We start from the raw sequence: 12550 nt of genomic DNA, 5'->3' as shown, positions 1-12550 counted from the left end.
AATGCACGACCCCACTCACACAGAGTTCCAACAGGAGCAAAACCAGCATGTGGCCCCAGGAGTTGAGGGAGGAGAGAAGGGAGCACAGGCTGAGAGGAGGCCTGGATGGTAGCTACCCAGTGGTGTTCACCTTGTTACAATCGCAACGATGGCACGTAATATCCGGGACACATTTTTCTGAGTCTTCCACACCCCACTGAAAAAGTGAGAAACATCAAGCTGGACATCAGAATGTAGGCCCAATTCATCAGCATAAGTTGTGGTGAAGAAACACAGAAAAACCTCTCGTAACTCAATAGGAAAAAATCAAACTATAGATTTCTCTTCAACGATGATGAACGACTTCTCGTAGTAAAGTGGGTGCCAGTAAGATGGCACGTTAGAGGGGCTTCTCAGGCAGACACAGCACTGAGGCATGTGCGGTAATCATCGGCCTCCAACTCCGGAAGCCCAAAATGAAGATAAGGATTATCCCGATGCCAAAAATGCTGACAGAATTTACTTTTGCATTTTGTACAACGAAACTTGCTTTTAAGAGCATTGAGATAGTCACACTAGTCACGGAGTAATCTTTGAATGAAAACTCATGTCTTTAAAGCTGTCAGTTTGATGTGAAATATTCTGCAAAAAACGTAACGAACTTCCTTAAATATGCTATATCTAAAATCTAGAAGAATTCACCTTATCTTGATTAAGATGAGCCTCTTCTTGCTTATATTCTTATTAAAGAAAAAACGTCTTCAATAAAGTGATTCCAGGCAGCGTATTGTCTAAAACTCAAAAACGAACACAGCGGTTTTGTTTTGTTGACGTTCTCCTCCCCTGGCTGGTGGCTGAGTCCGCGGAAGGTAGCATCACCCGAACAGCATCAGAGGGACGGACAGGTGACCGCGAGGCTCTCCAAGTCCCTGGACTCATCAAACAACACACAAAACTTTTTCGGTACCTGGTAAGAGGGGTCCTTGGTGCTCCACACGCAAAGTTCATTCCCATCTAAAGGGAAAGCGCAGAACCACAGGCCACAAGCAAACTGAACATGGGACACGGGCTCCTTAGATTCGACCAGGCACCTTTCTGTGACCGTGTCACCGACACAGCCGTCACCAGTGGAGAAAAACCCCTGTGGCTCTTCCATCCTCAATCGGAAAACGCAGGGACGCAGAAGACAATGAAGGTGTTGGTGTGTTACACAGACGACGGTCTGTTTACTCACCATGATGAGTGTGATCACACACACAGTATGCCACAGCTGCTTACTCACCTCCTACACCACACCCCCAGGAAAAAGAAGGGATTACTCAAAGTCCTGAAGGTTCTGTACACACAACAGCTCCCTCCTCCCAGGGGCTTCCAGATTAAACAGACCTTGATGCAAGTCCCCCTCTTCCTACTCGACAGACCTCGCTCAGCCTTGCGGAATCTGCTTCCACCACCGGAGATGGACAGAGCTACGCCTCACAGAGACGGTCTGGGATGGCGTGGTCTGCGGCGCGTGAGCCCAGCGCTAGCACTGAGGAGTATTCAGAAAGTTACCACTGAGACTGATTACTGTTATCGATAACTGAGATACTAAATCATTTTCCAAATTTTCCAAGCAAATTGGTGGTAAAGTGCAATGTGAATCTGTATCTCCTACTGCCCACCTTGGATCTATTTAACCGTTTCACAACCCTGACCCAGGTCACCCCTGCAGAGGCAGAATGCAGGGCTGGGGTCAGGCCCCTGGGCGGCAATCCTCCTGCTGTGTGACGCTGGCTCAGATGCACCGGTGTTTCCAGGACCTGACTAGAAACCCTTATTCTATCATGTATAAGGCCAAGATACCAGGCTACGGGGGAAGTACAAGTGATAAAGTTCTCAAAGTACAGTCAGAGGACTCACACTCCACGATCTCCCATATAACGAACATTCTTTCTTATAACAAATAAGAGGTGATTTTTAAAGGCTTGAAAATTGTGCAGTATTTGGAAAAAATAAAAACATTTTGAATATATTAATGCACATTCTTCCCCAATTCATAAACTTTATTTATTATTCTTGCAATTGCCAAGACACAGCAGGCAGTTTCATATAAAAAAAAAAAATAGCAAAATGTTTCAAAGTTACCACAATTTGCTTTTTGGGTTTTATCATTTTGAAGTACCCAGTCCCTAGCACAGTGGCCGGCATATAGTTGGTGATGAAAGAAAGTGTCCCAAGTGGATGAAGTGAAATTACCATGTAGCTCCTTCCACTGCTTCCCCAAAGCATAAAGAAATCTTAAGAAACAGACGAAAGAATATATTAAACATTACAAATGTTTCAAAATCTTAAGAATTCACCCACTGACTGGATAAAGAAGATGTGGGAGACAGACAGACACACAGACACACACACACACACACACACACACACACACACAGGAATATTACTCAGCCATTAAAAAAAGAATGAGATCTTGCCATGTGCAATGACATGGGTGGACCCAGAGAGCACAATACTAAGTAAGATAAGTCAGTGTGGGAAAGACAAATACCGTATGACCTCACTCATATGCGGAATTTGAGAAATAAAACAAAGGAAAAAACAGACCAAAAAAACCTAAATACGGAGAACAAACCACTGGTCACCAGAGGGGAGGTGGGTGGCCGACGTGTGACAGGCAGACTTGGGACAAGCACTGAGAAAAGTACAGAAGTGCCGAATCACTCTATTGCACACCCGAAACTAATTTGGCAACGTATGTCAGTTACACTTGAATAAAAAAAAAACTTTTAAGAGAAAGAAGCACTACTTCGAGTAAAATATTTACATTTTCATGAGAATTAAAGACATAAAATTTTTTAAAAAACAAAAAAGAGGGGCCCCTGGGGGGCTCAGTTGGTTGTGCGTCCAACTTCGGCTCAGGTCATGATCTCGCGGTCTGTGGGTTCGAGCCCCACGTCAGGCTCTGTGCTGACGGCTCAGAGCCTGGGGCCTGCTTGGGATTCTGTGTCTCTCTCTCTCTCTCTCTGCCCCTAACCCACTCACATTCTGTCTCTGTCTCTCTCAAAAATAAATAAACATTAAAAAAAAAATTTTTTTTAACAGAAAAGAATCTACCCATTCTACCAAAGAGTCTACCAAATAAGACTGTGATTAAATCTCATCTTATTTCTTCAACATAAACTTTTATAAACCAAGAACTGTCTTGATCTCTTCTGTAATCCCTGTAACATTCAGCACCATTATAGCAAATCATAGCATCTGTACACCAATGTACAGTTTAAAAATCATTTTTCTACATATTAACATGCAGATTTGGGTATATCAATAAATATGTGATATCATTTGACACTTACAATAGAGCTTTAAAATTGTTAAATGTTTTTTCCCATCTTACAGGTGAAAAAATCAGAGGGTTAGTAAGGGTTCGATGAAACTCATTAGTGGCATTGCCACAGTGGGAACTCACATTTCTGACTCCTCATTGGTGGCACCTCTGCCATGGCACACACAGAGCAGGGGCCACAGGTGACTTCACACTTCCACTGACCTAAGAAAGCAGCAGCGGCAATCTGTGCAGGGAGCAGCGTGGGTTCACGGTCAAATAGATTTGCAGGGGAGATACCGGCTCAGCCACTCACTGCTGCTCTAAATGGCTTGGCGTCTGTAACAACGCCCACTCCACCTGCTGGTGACCGGGCTTGGAGCAGCCCCCAGACAGCCTCTCAGAAGGAATCGGCCACCCCAGAACCCACTCATTCTATCTGTGCTGCCTTGAGAGTCACTAGCGATGCGTGTGCTCCTGCTGGCCTTTCCTTGGACAGAGCTGCAGTCCCCTTGGCCTTGGGCTGCCGGCCCTCCTAACTTTCCACCCACAGGCTGCTGGAAATCCCTGCTGAGGCAGGAACCCCTGGACGGAACTGGAGCTTAACTGGAATAAAGGATGAAAGAATGTTACCTTCAGCTACACGAAACAAATCATTTTATTTGTTCAGGGACAACTACATAACCATTTGGGAAATAATAACAAAAACAATTAAATTTCAGACAGATTGCCCATTATAAAATACTATCGAAAATTCAAAAACAAAAAACTAGTGATAAATCTGTAAAAATAAAAGGAAAGAATTAACATCCTTAATATTTGAGAGCTATTATAAAGAAATAAAACCTCAATAGAAAAAGAAGACAAACCACAGAGGAGCAATAAAAGGCATCATATGAAAACCTTACAGCAAACATTATACTCAGCAGGGGAAAACTGACAGCTGTTCCCCTAAGGTCAGGAATAAGATAAGGATGCCCACTCTCATCACTGTTATTCAACATAGTACTAGAAGTTGTGGCCACAGCAATCAGACAAGAAAAAGAAATAAAAGGCATCCAAACTGGTAAGGAAGAAGTAAAACTCTTACTATTTGCAGAGGACATGATACTATATACAGAAAACCCTAAAGTCTCCCCCAAGAAACTAGTAGGACAGATAAATGAATTCATTAAAGTCACAGGACACAAAACTAATGTACAAGATCTGTTGCATTCCTCTACATGAAAGCAGGAGAAAGAGAAATTAAGGAAACAATTCCACTTATAATTGCACCAAAAACAATTAGGATATCTAGGAATAAACTTAACTGAAGAGGTGAAAGACCTGTACTCTGAAAACTATAAATAAAACACTGAAGAAAGAAATTCAAGATGACACAAAGAAATGGAAAGACATTCCATGCTCACGGACTGAAAGAGCAAACATTGTTAAAATGTCTATACTACCCAAGTAATCTATACATTTATGCAATCCCTATCAAAATATCAAACAGCATTTTTCACAGAATTAGAACAAACAATCCTAAAATTTGTATGTAAACACAAAAGACTCCAAATAGCCAAAACAATCTTGAAAAAGAAAAACAAAACTGGAGGCATCACCATTCCGGACTTCCACGTTACATCACAAAGCCGTAGTAATCAGGACAGTATGGTACTGGCACAAAAACAGATACATAGATCAACAGAACAGAATAGAAAACCCAGAAATGGACCCAAAACCGTATGGTCAACTCATCTTTGATAGAGCAGGAAAGACTATCCCACGGAAAAAGGACAACCTCTTTAACAAATGGTATCAGGAAAACTGGACAGCCATGTGAAAAATAATGAAACTGGACCACCTTCTTACACTATACTGAAAGTGGATTAAATACCTAAATATGAGACCTGAAAGCATAAAAATTCTAGAGAACACAGGCAATAACCTCCTTGACATCAACTGTAGCAACTTCTTTCTAGACACATCTCTGGAGGCAAGGGAAATAAAGCAACAATAGGCTACTGGGACTATATCAAAATAAAAGGCTTGTGCCCAGTGAAGAAAACAATCACAAAACTGCAAGACAGCCTACGGAATAGAAGATATTTGCAAACGGCATATCTGATAAAGGGTTAGTATCTATCCAAAACATATAAAGAATTGATAAACTCAATACCCAAAACAACAAACAATTCACTTTAAAAAATGGGCAGAAGACATGAAGAGGTATCTCTCCAAAGAAGACATCCAGATGGCTAACAGTCTCATGAAAAGATGCTCAACATCACTCATTACCAGGGAAACACAAGTCAAAACCACAATGAGATACCACCTCACACCTGTCAAAATAGCTAAAATCAACAGCACAATAAACAACAGGTGTTGATGAGGATGCAGAGAAAGAGGAACCCTCTTGCGCTGTTGGTGGGAATGCAAACTGGGTACTAGGTATTTACCCAAAGAATATAAAAACACTAATTCAAAGGGATAGCCAAATTATGGAAGGAGCCCAAGTCTCCATCAATTGATAAACTGATAAAGATGTGGTGTATATATACACAATGGAGTATTACTCCGCCATAAAAGAATAAAATCTTGCATTTGCAATGATGTAGATGGAACCAGAGTGTATTATGCTAAGCAAAATAAGTCAGAAAAAGACAAATACCATATGATTTCACTCGTGTGTGAAATTTAAGAAACAAAACAAACAAGCAGAGGAAAAAAAGAGAGAAAGAGAGACAAAGCAAGAAACAGACTATTAACTATAGACAACGAATGGGTGGTTACCAGAGGGCAGGTGGATGGTGGGATGGGGGAGACAGGGGATGGAGGTTAAAGAGTACATGTATCACGATGGAAAAATAAATAAATAAAAGTATTTTTGTAATTCAAAAAACTAAACAGGAACAATAAGTTCACAAAAGGATTCATACCAGTGCCCAATATAAAATATCATCGATGCAGACTTTTTCTCATTCACTGCTGGTAAGACAATAAATGGACATAAGCTTTGGCTATTCGGCAACGTGTATCAAAATGTTTTAAAAGGTACATATTCTTTGATTCAAAAATTTCCATTCCATAAATTTAGAACAAGTAAATCATCGTACATTTCCCAAAGTAGCATTGATTATAACATAAAATGCAATGACAGTCCTTACATTCAGCGGAACACAGTGTTGACATTTAAAAAGATGACATTAAGACAGTTCACTCTGCACATCGGCGAGAGCCTTTTCAGCGTAAACCGCAGGAAGCTCAGCCTAATCCACCCGGAAGAAAGAGAACTCTCTGGAGGGACAGACCTTTAACTGGAAGGTCTGTGCGGGACTCCACGCAACAGCCCGAGCCAGCCCGGCCTGGCCTCTCAGCCTGCAGCTGTGCGCGTGTGTGTGTGGGCTCCAGTTTCCACCTTCTGCTGCCACTTGCCGGCAACACGGTGGCCAGCGGCCCCCACGGTCGCCCTCCCACGCTCTGGTGCACTGGGAAGAGCGGCCATCTCTTCCATCCAACCCCGTACACGCTGTGTGAGTCTGGGCTAGTCTGGGCCACTTCTTGGCCTTGACTTTATCATGTGATCAGAGGGATGAAACTATGCTGACCGGTCGGCCTGAGGGGGCACGGACCGTGACCCTTGCGGCCAGGACAGGGAAGAGCGGCCACCGAAGCGGGCTCAAGTGTCCCTGTCAGAAGAGGAATAGATAACTGAGAAAAAAAAAAGCACGTGCATTTAAGTCCCTATTAACATTCAGATGTTCAAGAAGGATGAACTCCTATACGATATATCCACAATAATAAATATAATAATAAAATCCACAAACACAAAACTTACATTCTTCAGAAGACACCAGTGAGCGAAAAGACAAGCTGCGAAGTAGGAACGATGAGCAACTCTTCAAGCTAAGCGTATCCAGAACCTACAAAGGACTCGTACAGATCCTCAGCCAGACAAGCCAGTAGAAAAACGTGCAACAGCCACTGGATGAAAGATCTCCAAATGGCCAATTAACCGGAAAAGATGCTCGTCCTCGCTAATCGCCAGAGAAATGCCAGTCGAAATAAAAAATGAAAACCGTACCCCCGTCAGAATGGCTAAAATCAAAAAGACTACGAGAGGGACACAGTATTGACCAACTTCCAAACCCTCAGGAGGAGGAGTGTCGGCTGAAGAACCACGCAGAAAAACGGACCCGGGGCCGGGTCTCTCTCTGCTGGGCGCGCGCACTGAGAAACAGGGGCCACAGAGCAGAGTCCTCGGGGTGGCACTCGGGCCTCCGCGCCGGAGAGCACCTGATCAAGGGGGCGCGCTCGCGGCAGCGGTCCGCTCCACCCCGATGGCACCCATGCGCACCCTAGGTGACCGCACAGCGTCCCGCGACGCGAGAGCGACTGGTCGGTCTTAGCTCGTCGGCTGGAAGAGCTCAACGCACACGTTAGGGAGGAGAGTGGCCGCCTGTGGGAAACAGGCAGGTAGCGATGACGACAGGGCCACAGGGCTCTGCGATGCTGACAGCACGCGGCCCACACCCGCGGGGTGACCGCCTGCACTCACTCAACACCAATTCCCACCCCGGACGGAGGTCTCTAGCTGCACTGCTGCCACGTGGGCAGCCTGGCATTTTCCTGCAATAAACATGCATTGCATGTGGGGCACCGCCTTCCCTGTTTGGGCTCGATTACCCGTAGGGTGCCAGCTGCTGGGTTACAGGAAGCCAGCGCGCTCTCCTTGAGACTCACCTGTTCCCAGGCCAGGCATCCTTACCTGTTCCCATGCCTCGTCCCTAGGCAGCCTGAGGGGAATTTAGTTCCCTAAGGAGCTCCCTCTGGGCCACAATCAAGGGATGACCAAACCAGGGGTATGATGACAACGGCAGCTCAGCCGCTGCCCACAGCTGCCCCTCTTTCTGAAGAGGGAGAGCAAACTCCTGGGCCCGGAGCTCATCTGACACCACAGCCCCAGCGCCGTTCATCGTCCCCTCGTGACTCCGCTCATTCCTCGGATTTGCTCCTCCCTCAACAACACGGGTGTGAACTGCACGGGTCCACTTATACACAGATTTTTTTTTCAGCAAACACAGTACAGCACTGTAAACGTATTTTCCTTATCATTTCCTTAATAACATTTTCTTTTCTCTAATGACTTCGTTGTAAGAATATGGTACGTAGTTCAGATTACATACAAAATGTGTGTCAACTGTTTATGTTGTGGGTAAGGCTTCTACTCAACAGCAGGCTATTAGTAAAGTTTTCAGGGAGTCAAAAGTTATACACAGATTTTCAACTGCATGGGGGGTGGGCATCCCTAACCCCCACGCTGTTCAAAGGTCAAGTGTATATACATACACACACGTAAGAGTATATAACCGATTAACGTCTAGCTCTGGGAAAGGGAAAAAACGTGTCCTAGTACCTCGTACGTGTTAGGTATTCAATAAATATTTGAATTGTTAAAAAGGAGACAGCAGGACCTAAATGTAGTCAGTGCGCTAAATCCCATCAGCAGACCAAGACTTAACATCTAACTGCAGTCTCCATCCCCAGGAACGTAACTGCTTACCACGCAGCTCAGAATTACCTGCTCAGCTCTAGTGACCAGATTTGATGTGCCCCACAGACCCCATCCACTCCCCTGAGGAAGGCGACCTTGCCGGAAACAACGCATTCTCTAATAATTTCCTTTTCCACCCTCCCTTCCCCCCAGCTCAGCAGAGCTCCTCTCCATTGCGAGATGGGATGCTGCCCGACTCAAGCACCATGAAACAGCCAGTCTGGTCTTTCAATCTACTCAGCCGAGTCTGTTAGGTGCCGGACGTGGCAGCCGTGCTGGGGTCTGGAGCGCTCTCTGACAGCGGCGGGACGAGGACACGCACAGGCATGGTACCCTGCGGCCACAGTGAGTGCCTGTCCTGGCTCCGGAGGGCCGTGGGTGCGCTCCTGCGGGTTCTGAGCTCTGCTCTCTCCGTGCTGAGCTCCTCACCTAATTCCATTTCCACGGTTCCCCACTTGGTCGGAATCCCTCCCCAAATTCTCTCCTGACTCTGCCTGGATCCCACACTGGGAACTGCTGGTGGTACCAGACTGGGTCCAACCTAAAAAACTGGGCCCAGTTTAAGCTGGCCTGGGTCCAGCACCAGACCTCAGGTGAATAACATTTCGTAGTAAGTAAAGGCTAATAGCTAATGGGAGTCTTGAAAGCCAAAAAAGCTGGGGACATCGGTGGGCACAGGTCAAGCACTTAAAGGCCGTTAAAGTGCTCGCCACCTCAGAAAGACTCATGGTAAGCTGGTCGGAGAAAATGACAAAGTATCCTTGATGACTCTGCAACCGAGCCAGAACAGGAGGGGGGTTCGACCTCCAGCTATCCTGAGGCTACAACTACTGAAATACGGAGCAGCGGCTGATGACAAAGGTGTGGGAAGGGCGCCAGATCATGCACACTCTTTTCTGCGTCCATCAGTCCTTCCCTAAATGTTTTTAAGTTTATTTATCCAGAGAGAGTGGGTGCGAGTGGGGGGAGGGGCAGAGGGGAGCGGGGAGAGAGAGAATCACAAGCAGACTCTGGGCACAATGCAGAGCCCAGCTCAGGGCTCACACTCACAAACCAGGAGATCACCGCCCCAGCCCAAACCAAGAGTCAGCCGCTCAACCGGGCCAGCCACGAGCCCCTAAAATACGATTTAAAGATAATAGTACTCTTTCTATACAGCTGCTTTAATTAAAAACAAAAATGGGGGCGTCCAGTGGCTCAGTCGGTTGAGCGGCCGACTTCAGCTCAGGTCATGATCTCGCGCCTGGTGAGTTCGAGCCCCACGTCGGGCTCTGGGCTGACAGCTCGGAGCACGGAGTCTGCTTCGGATTCTGTGTCTCCTTCTCTCTCTGCCCCTCCCCTGCTCATGTTATCTCTCTCTGTCTCCTCTCTCTCTCAAAAATAAACATTAAAAAATCAAAAAAAAAAAAAACGAAAAAAAGACTATGCCCTCTTTCTGTTAGCCAGACTGGAGAAGCTGATTCTGTAGACTGTCAATTCTCAAACCACGCAGTGCGCACTTTTGTGCCTCCATCACTTGTTAGGTGAGCACAAATCGCTGACTCCTGACTGTCGCTACCACACTGGTTTTCATTTCCAGGGCGCCCGGGGGGCTCACTTGGTTAAGCATCAGACTCTTGACCTCAACTCAGGTCATGATCTCAGGGTTCTTGATTTCCAGCCCGCATCAGGCTCTGTGCTGACAGCGTGGAGCCTGCTTGGGATTCTCTACACCCACCCCCCCCCCCGTCCCTCTCCCACTTTTGCATGCGTGCGCACGCAGGCTTTCTCTAAGTGAATAAATTTTTTAAAATGATAAAACTCCTTTCCTTTTGTTATTTAAATTTTTTGTAATGTTTATTTTTGAGAGAGACAGAGACAGACAGAGCATGAGTGGGGGAGGCGTAGAGAGAGGGAGAGGGAGACACAGAAGCTGAGGCAGGCTCCAGGCTCCGAGCTGTCAGCACAGAGCCGACACGGAGCTCGAACCCATGAACCAGGACATGACCTGAGCCGAAAATGACCAATAGGGTGCCCTTAATCTCAGGTTCCAAATTAACAAAGTATCCTGAAAATAAACACAACTACATTTTGAAGCCTCTTTTAGGAGAATTTGAAAAAGTACCATGTTCTTACGAGGAACGGAGAACAGATAGCAAGCGCTGCGCAAGGGTCTCTCGCCTGGGGCCCGGCCGGACCCCGCGCACAGCCCGCGAGGCGGACGCTCGGTCGCGGCGAGCACAGGACGGGTAACAGGCGCCCCGACAAGGGTCTCTTCGGGCGCACCGGGCTGTCACCTGGGGGCGGCTCGGACCCCGCACGGCCCGCGAGGCGGACGCTCCGGCACTGGGAGCACCTAGAGAGCTGGGAGCCGGCGGCCCGCCCCACCCGCCGTCGCCCTGGTTACCAGCCGCCGCGGCTCAGAGGCCACGAGACTCTCGTCATTCCCGCGAGAGCCCAAAGGACCTTCGCTTCCGGGCACGCCTCACTTCCGGGTGCCGCCCCACTTCCGGCTGCTCCGGCGCGGCGGCCCGGCGCTGGGCCCGATGCTCCGGACGCGGCACCCGGCGGGGAGCGGCGGTGAGTCCAGGGCCCGGAGGCCGGCCCGCCACCCCGCCGCCGCCCGCGGGCCCCCCCCCCCTTCCCGCCCCTGGCGGAGTCGTCTCCCCTCGATCCGCCCCTCCGCTCGGCCCCGCGCCCCCTGTGTCCCTCCCCTCCTCCACCCTCCCGCGCGCCTCCCTTCTCACCTCCTCTCCCTCTCCTCCACCCCGCCTCCCTCCTCCCTCCCCTTCTTCCCCCTCCCCGGGCCCCCAGCGGCGGCCTGGCGCCGGGCGGCGCGGGCGCGCTGAGTGTCCCCTCTGGTCCTGCAGGACGCCCGCGGACTAGCAGGTGACGGCCCCCGGCGTCGGGCATGGCAGCCGCCTGGCGGCGCGCTCTGCTGCTCCTGCTGGCCTCGCAGCTCGCGTGGTCGGGGAGCCCCCCGGACGAGGAGGAGGTTCCCGAGGAGTGGCTCCTCCTGCACGTGGTGCAGGGGCACATAGGCGCGGGGAACTACAGCTACCTGAGGTTGAACCACGAGGGGAAGATCGTCCTCCAGATGCGGAGCGTGAGGGGGGACGCGGACCTGTACGTGTCCGACAGCACGCTGCACCCGAGCTTCGACGACTACGACCTGCAGTCGGTGACGTGCGGCCCGGACGCGGTGTCCATCCCCGCGCACTTCCGGCGGCCCGTGGGCATCGGGGTGTACGGGCACCCGTCCCACCACGAGAGCGAGTTCGAGATGAAAGTGTATTACGACCGGGCGGTGGAGCAGTCCCCGTTCGGGGAGGCGGCCTACGCCGACGGGACCGGCCCAAGCCAGCGGCCGGCGTCCGCGCCCGAGGACGCGCCCCCGGAGGAGGAGTCCGTGCTCTGGACCGTCTTAATTAGTGTTTTGAAACTGGTACTTGAGATTCTCTTCTGATCCCTCGGACGTGCTCGGAAGACACCCTGATAAGACGTGCCGGGGACTGCGGGCCTCCGAACCCGGCTCCGTTTATCCGCCGGGAGGTCACGTTCCAAACAAAGCCATAGGATTTCGTTACCTCATTTACCCCGAAAGTAGGGAAAGCGGCAAGAACGATGTTGCTTTTTCAGTCCTCAAAGTTCCTGTAAGAGGAATACGCACAATAAAATGTTTAAACTCCGGTTTGATCGGTTTGTCAGGGGACTAGGAGGGTTAGGCAAAATGCAGCACCTTTCCT

General features: G+C 48.8%; 2 protein-coding genes and 1 long non-coding RNA gene across 3 annotated transcripts in view; 1 reads left to right on the top strand and 2 right to left on the bottom strand.

Annotated features, from left to right (window-relative positions):
- The window catches only part of WDR27 (WD repeat domain 27), a 150689-nt gene extending 149544 nt beyond the window's left edge, over positions 1-1145 (bottom strand). Inside the window, 1 exon segment of the mRNA XM_053223181.1 lies at positions 947-1145. Within this exon segment, the coding sequence (XP_053079156.1) occupies positions 947-1135 (189 nt within the window). The 5' untranslated portion in view covers positions 1136-1145.
- A 9-nt stretch (positions 1146-1154) lies between these two features.
- On the bottom strand, positions 1155-11419 carry LOC128315445 (uncharacterized). The gene is made up of 3 exons (XR_008298198.1): positions 11102-11419; positions 3434-3536; positions 1155-1510 (listed from the first exon to the last, which is right to left on the bottom strand). It is a non-coding gene; the product is annotated as an uncharacterized LOC128315445 (long non-coding RNA).
- CB2H6orf120 (chromosome B2 C6orf120 homolog) lies at positions 11256-12493 on the top strand. The gene is made up of 2 exons (XM_027056424.2): positions 11256-11384; positions 11675-12493. The coding sequence occupies exon 2, from the start codon at positions 11716-11718 to the stop codon at positions 12268-12270; it is 555 nt and encodes a 184-aa protein (XP_026912225.1). The 5' UTR covers positions 11256-11384; positions 11675-11715; the 3' UTR covers positions 12271-12493.
- The last annotated feature ends 57 nt before the right edge of the window (positions 12494-12550 follow it).

The sequence above is a fragment of the Acinonyx jubatus genome, chromosome B2 (assembly GCF_027475565.1).
Source record: "Acinonyx jubatus isolate Ajub_Pintada_27869175 chromosome B2, VMU_Ajub_asm_v1.0, whole genome shotgun sequence".
In the NCBI taxonomy this organism is placed as follows: Eukaryota; Metazoa; Chordata; class Mammalia; order Carnivora; family Felidae; genus Acinonyx; species Acinonyx jubatus.
Note: the sequence above shows the minus strand (reverse complement) of the source record. Positions and strands in the feature narration are given on the sequence as shown.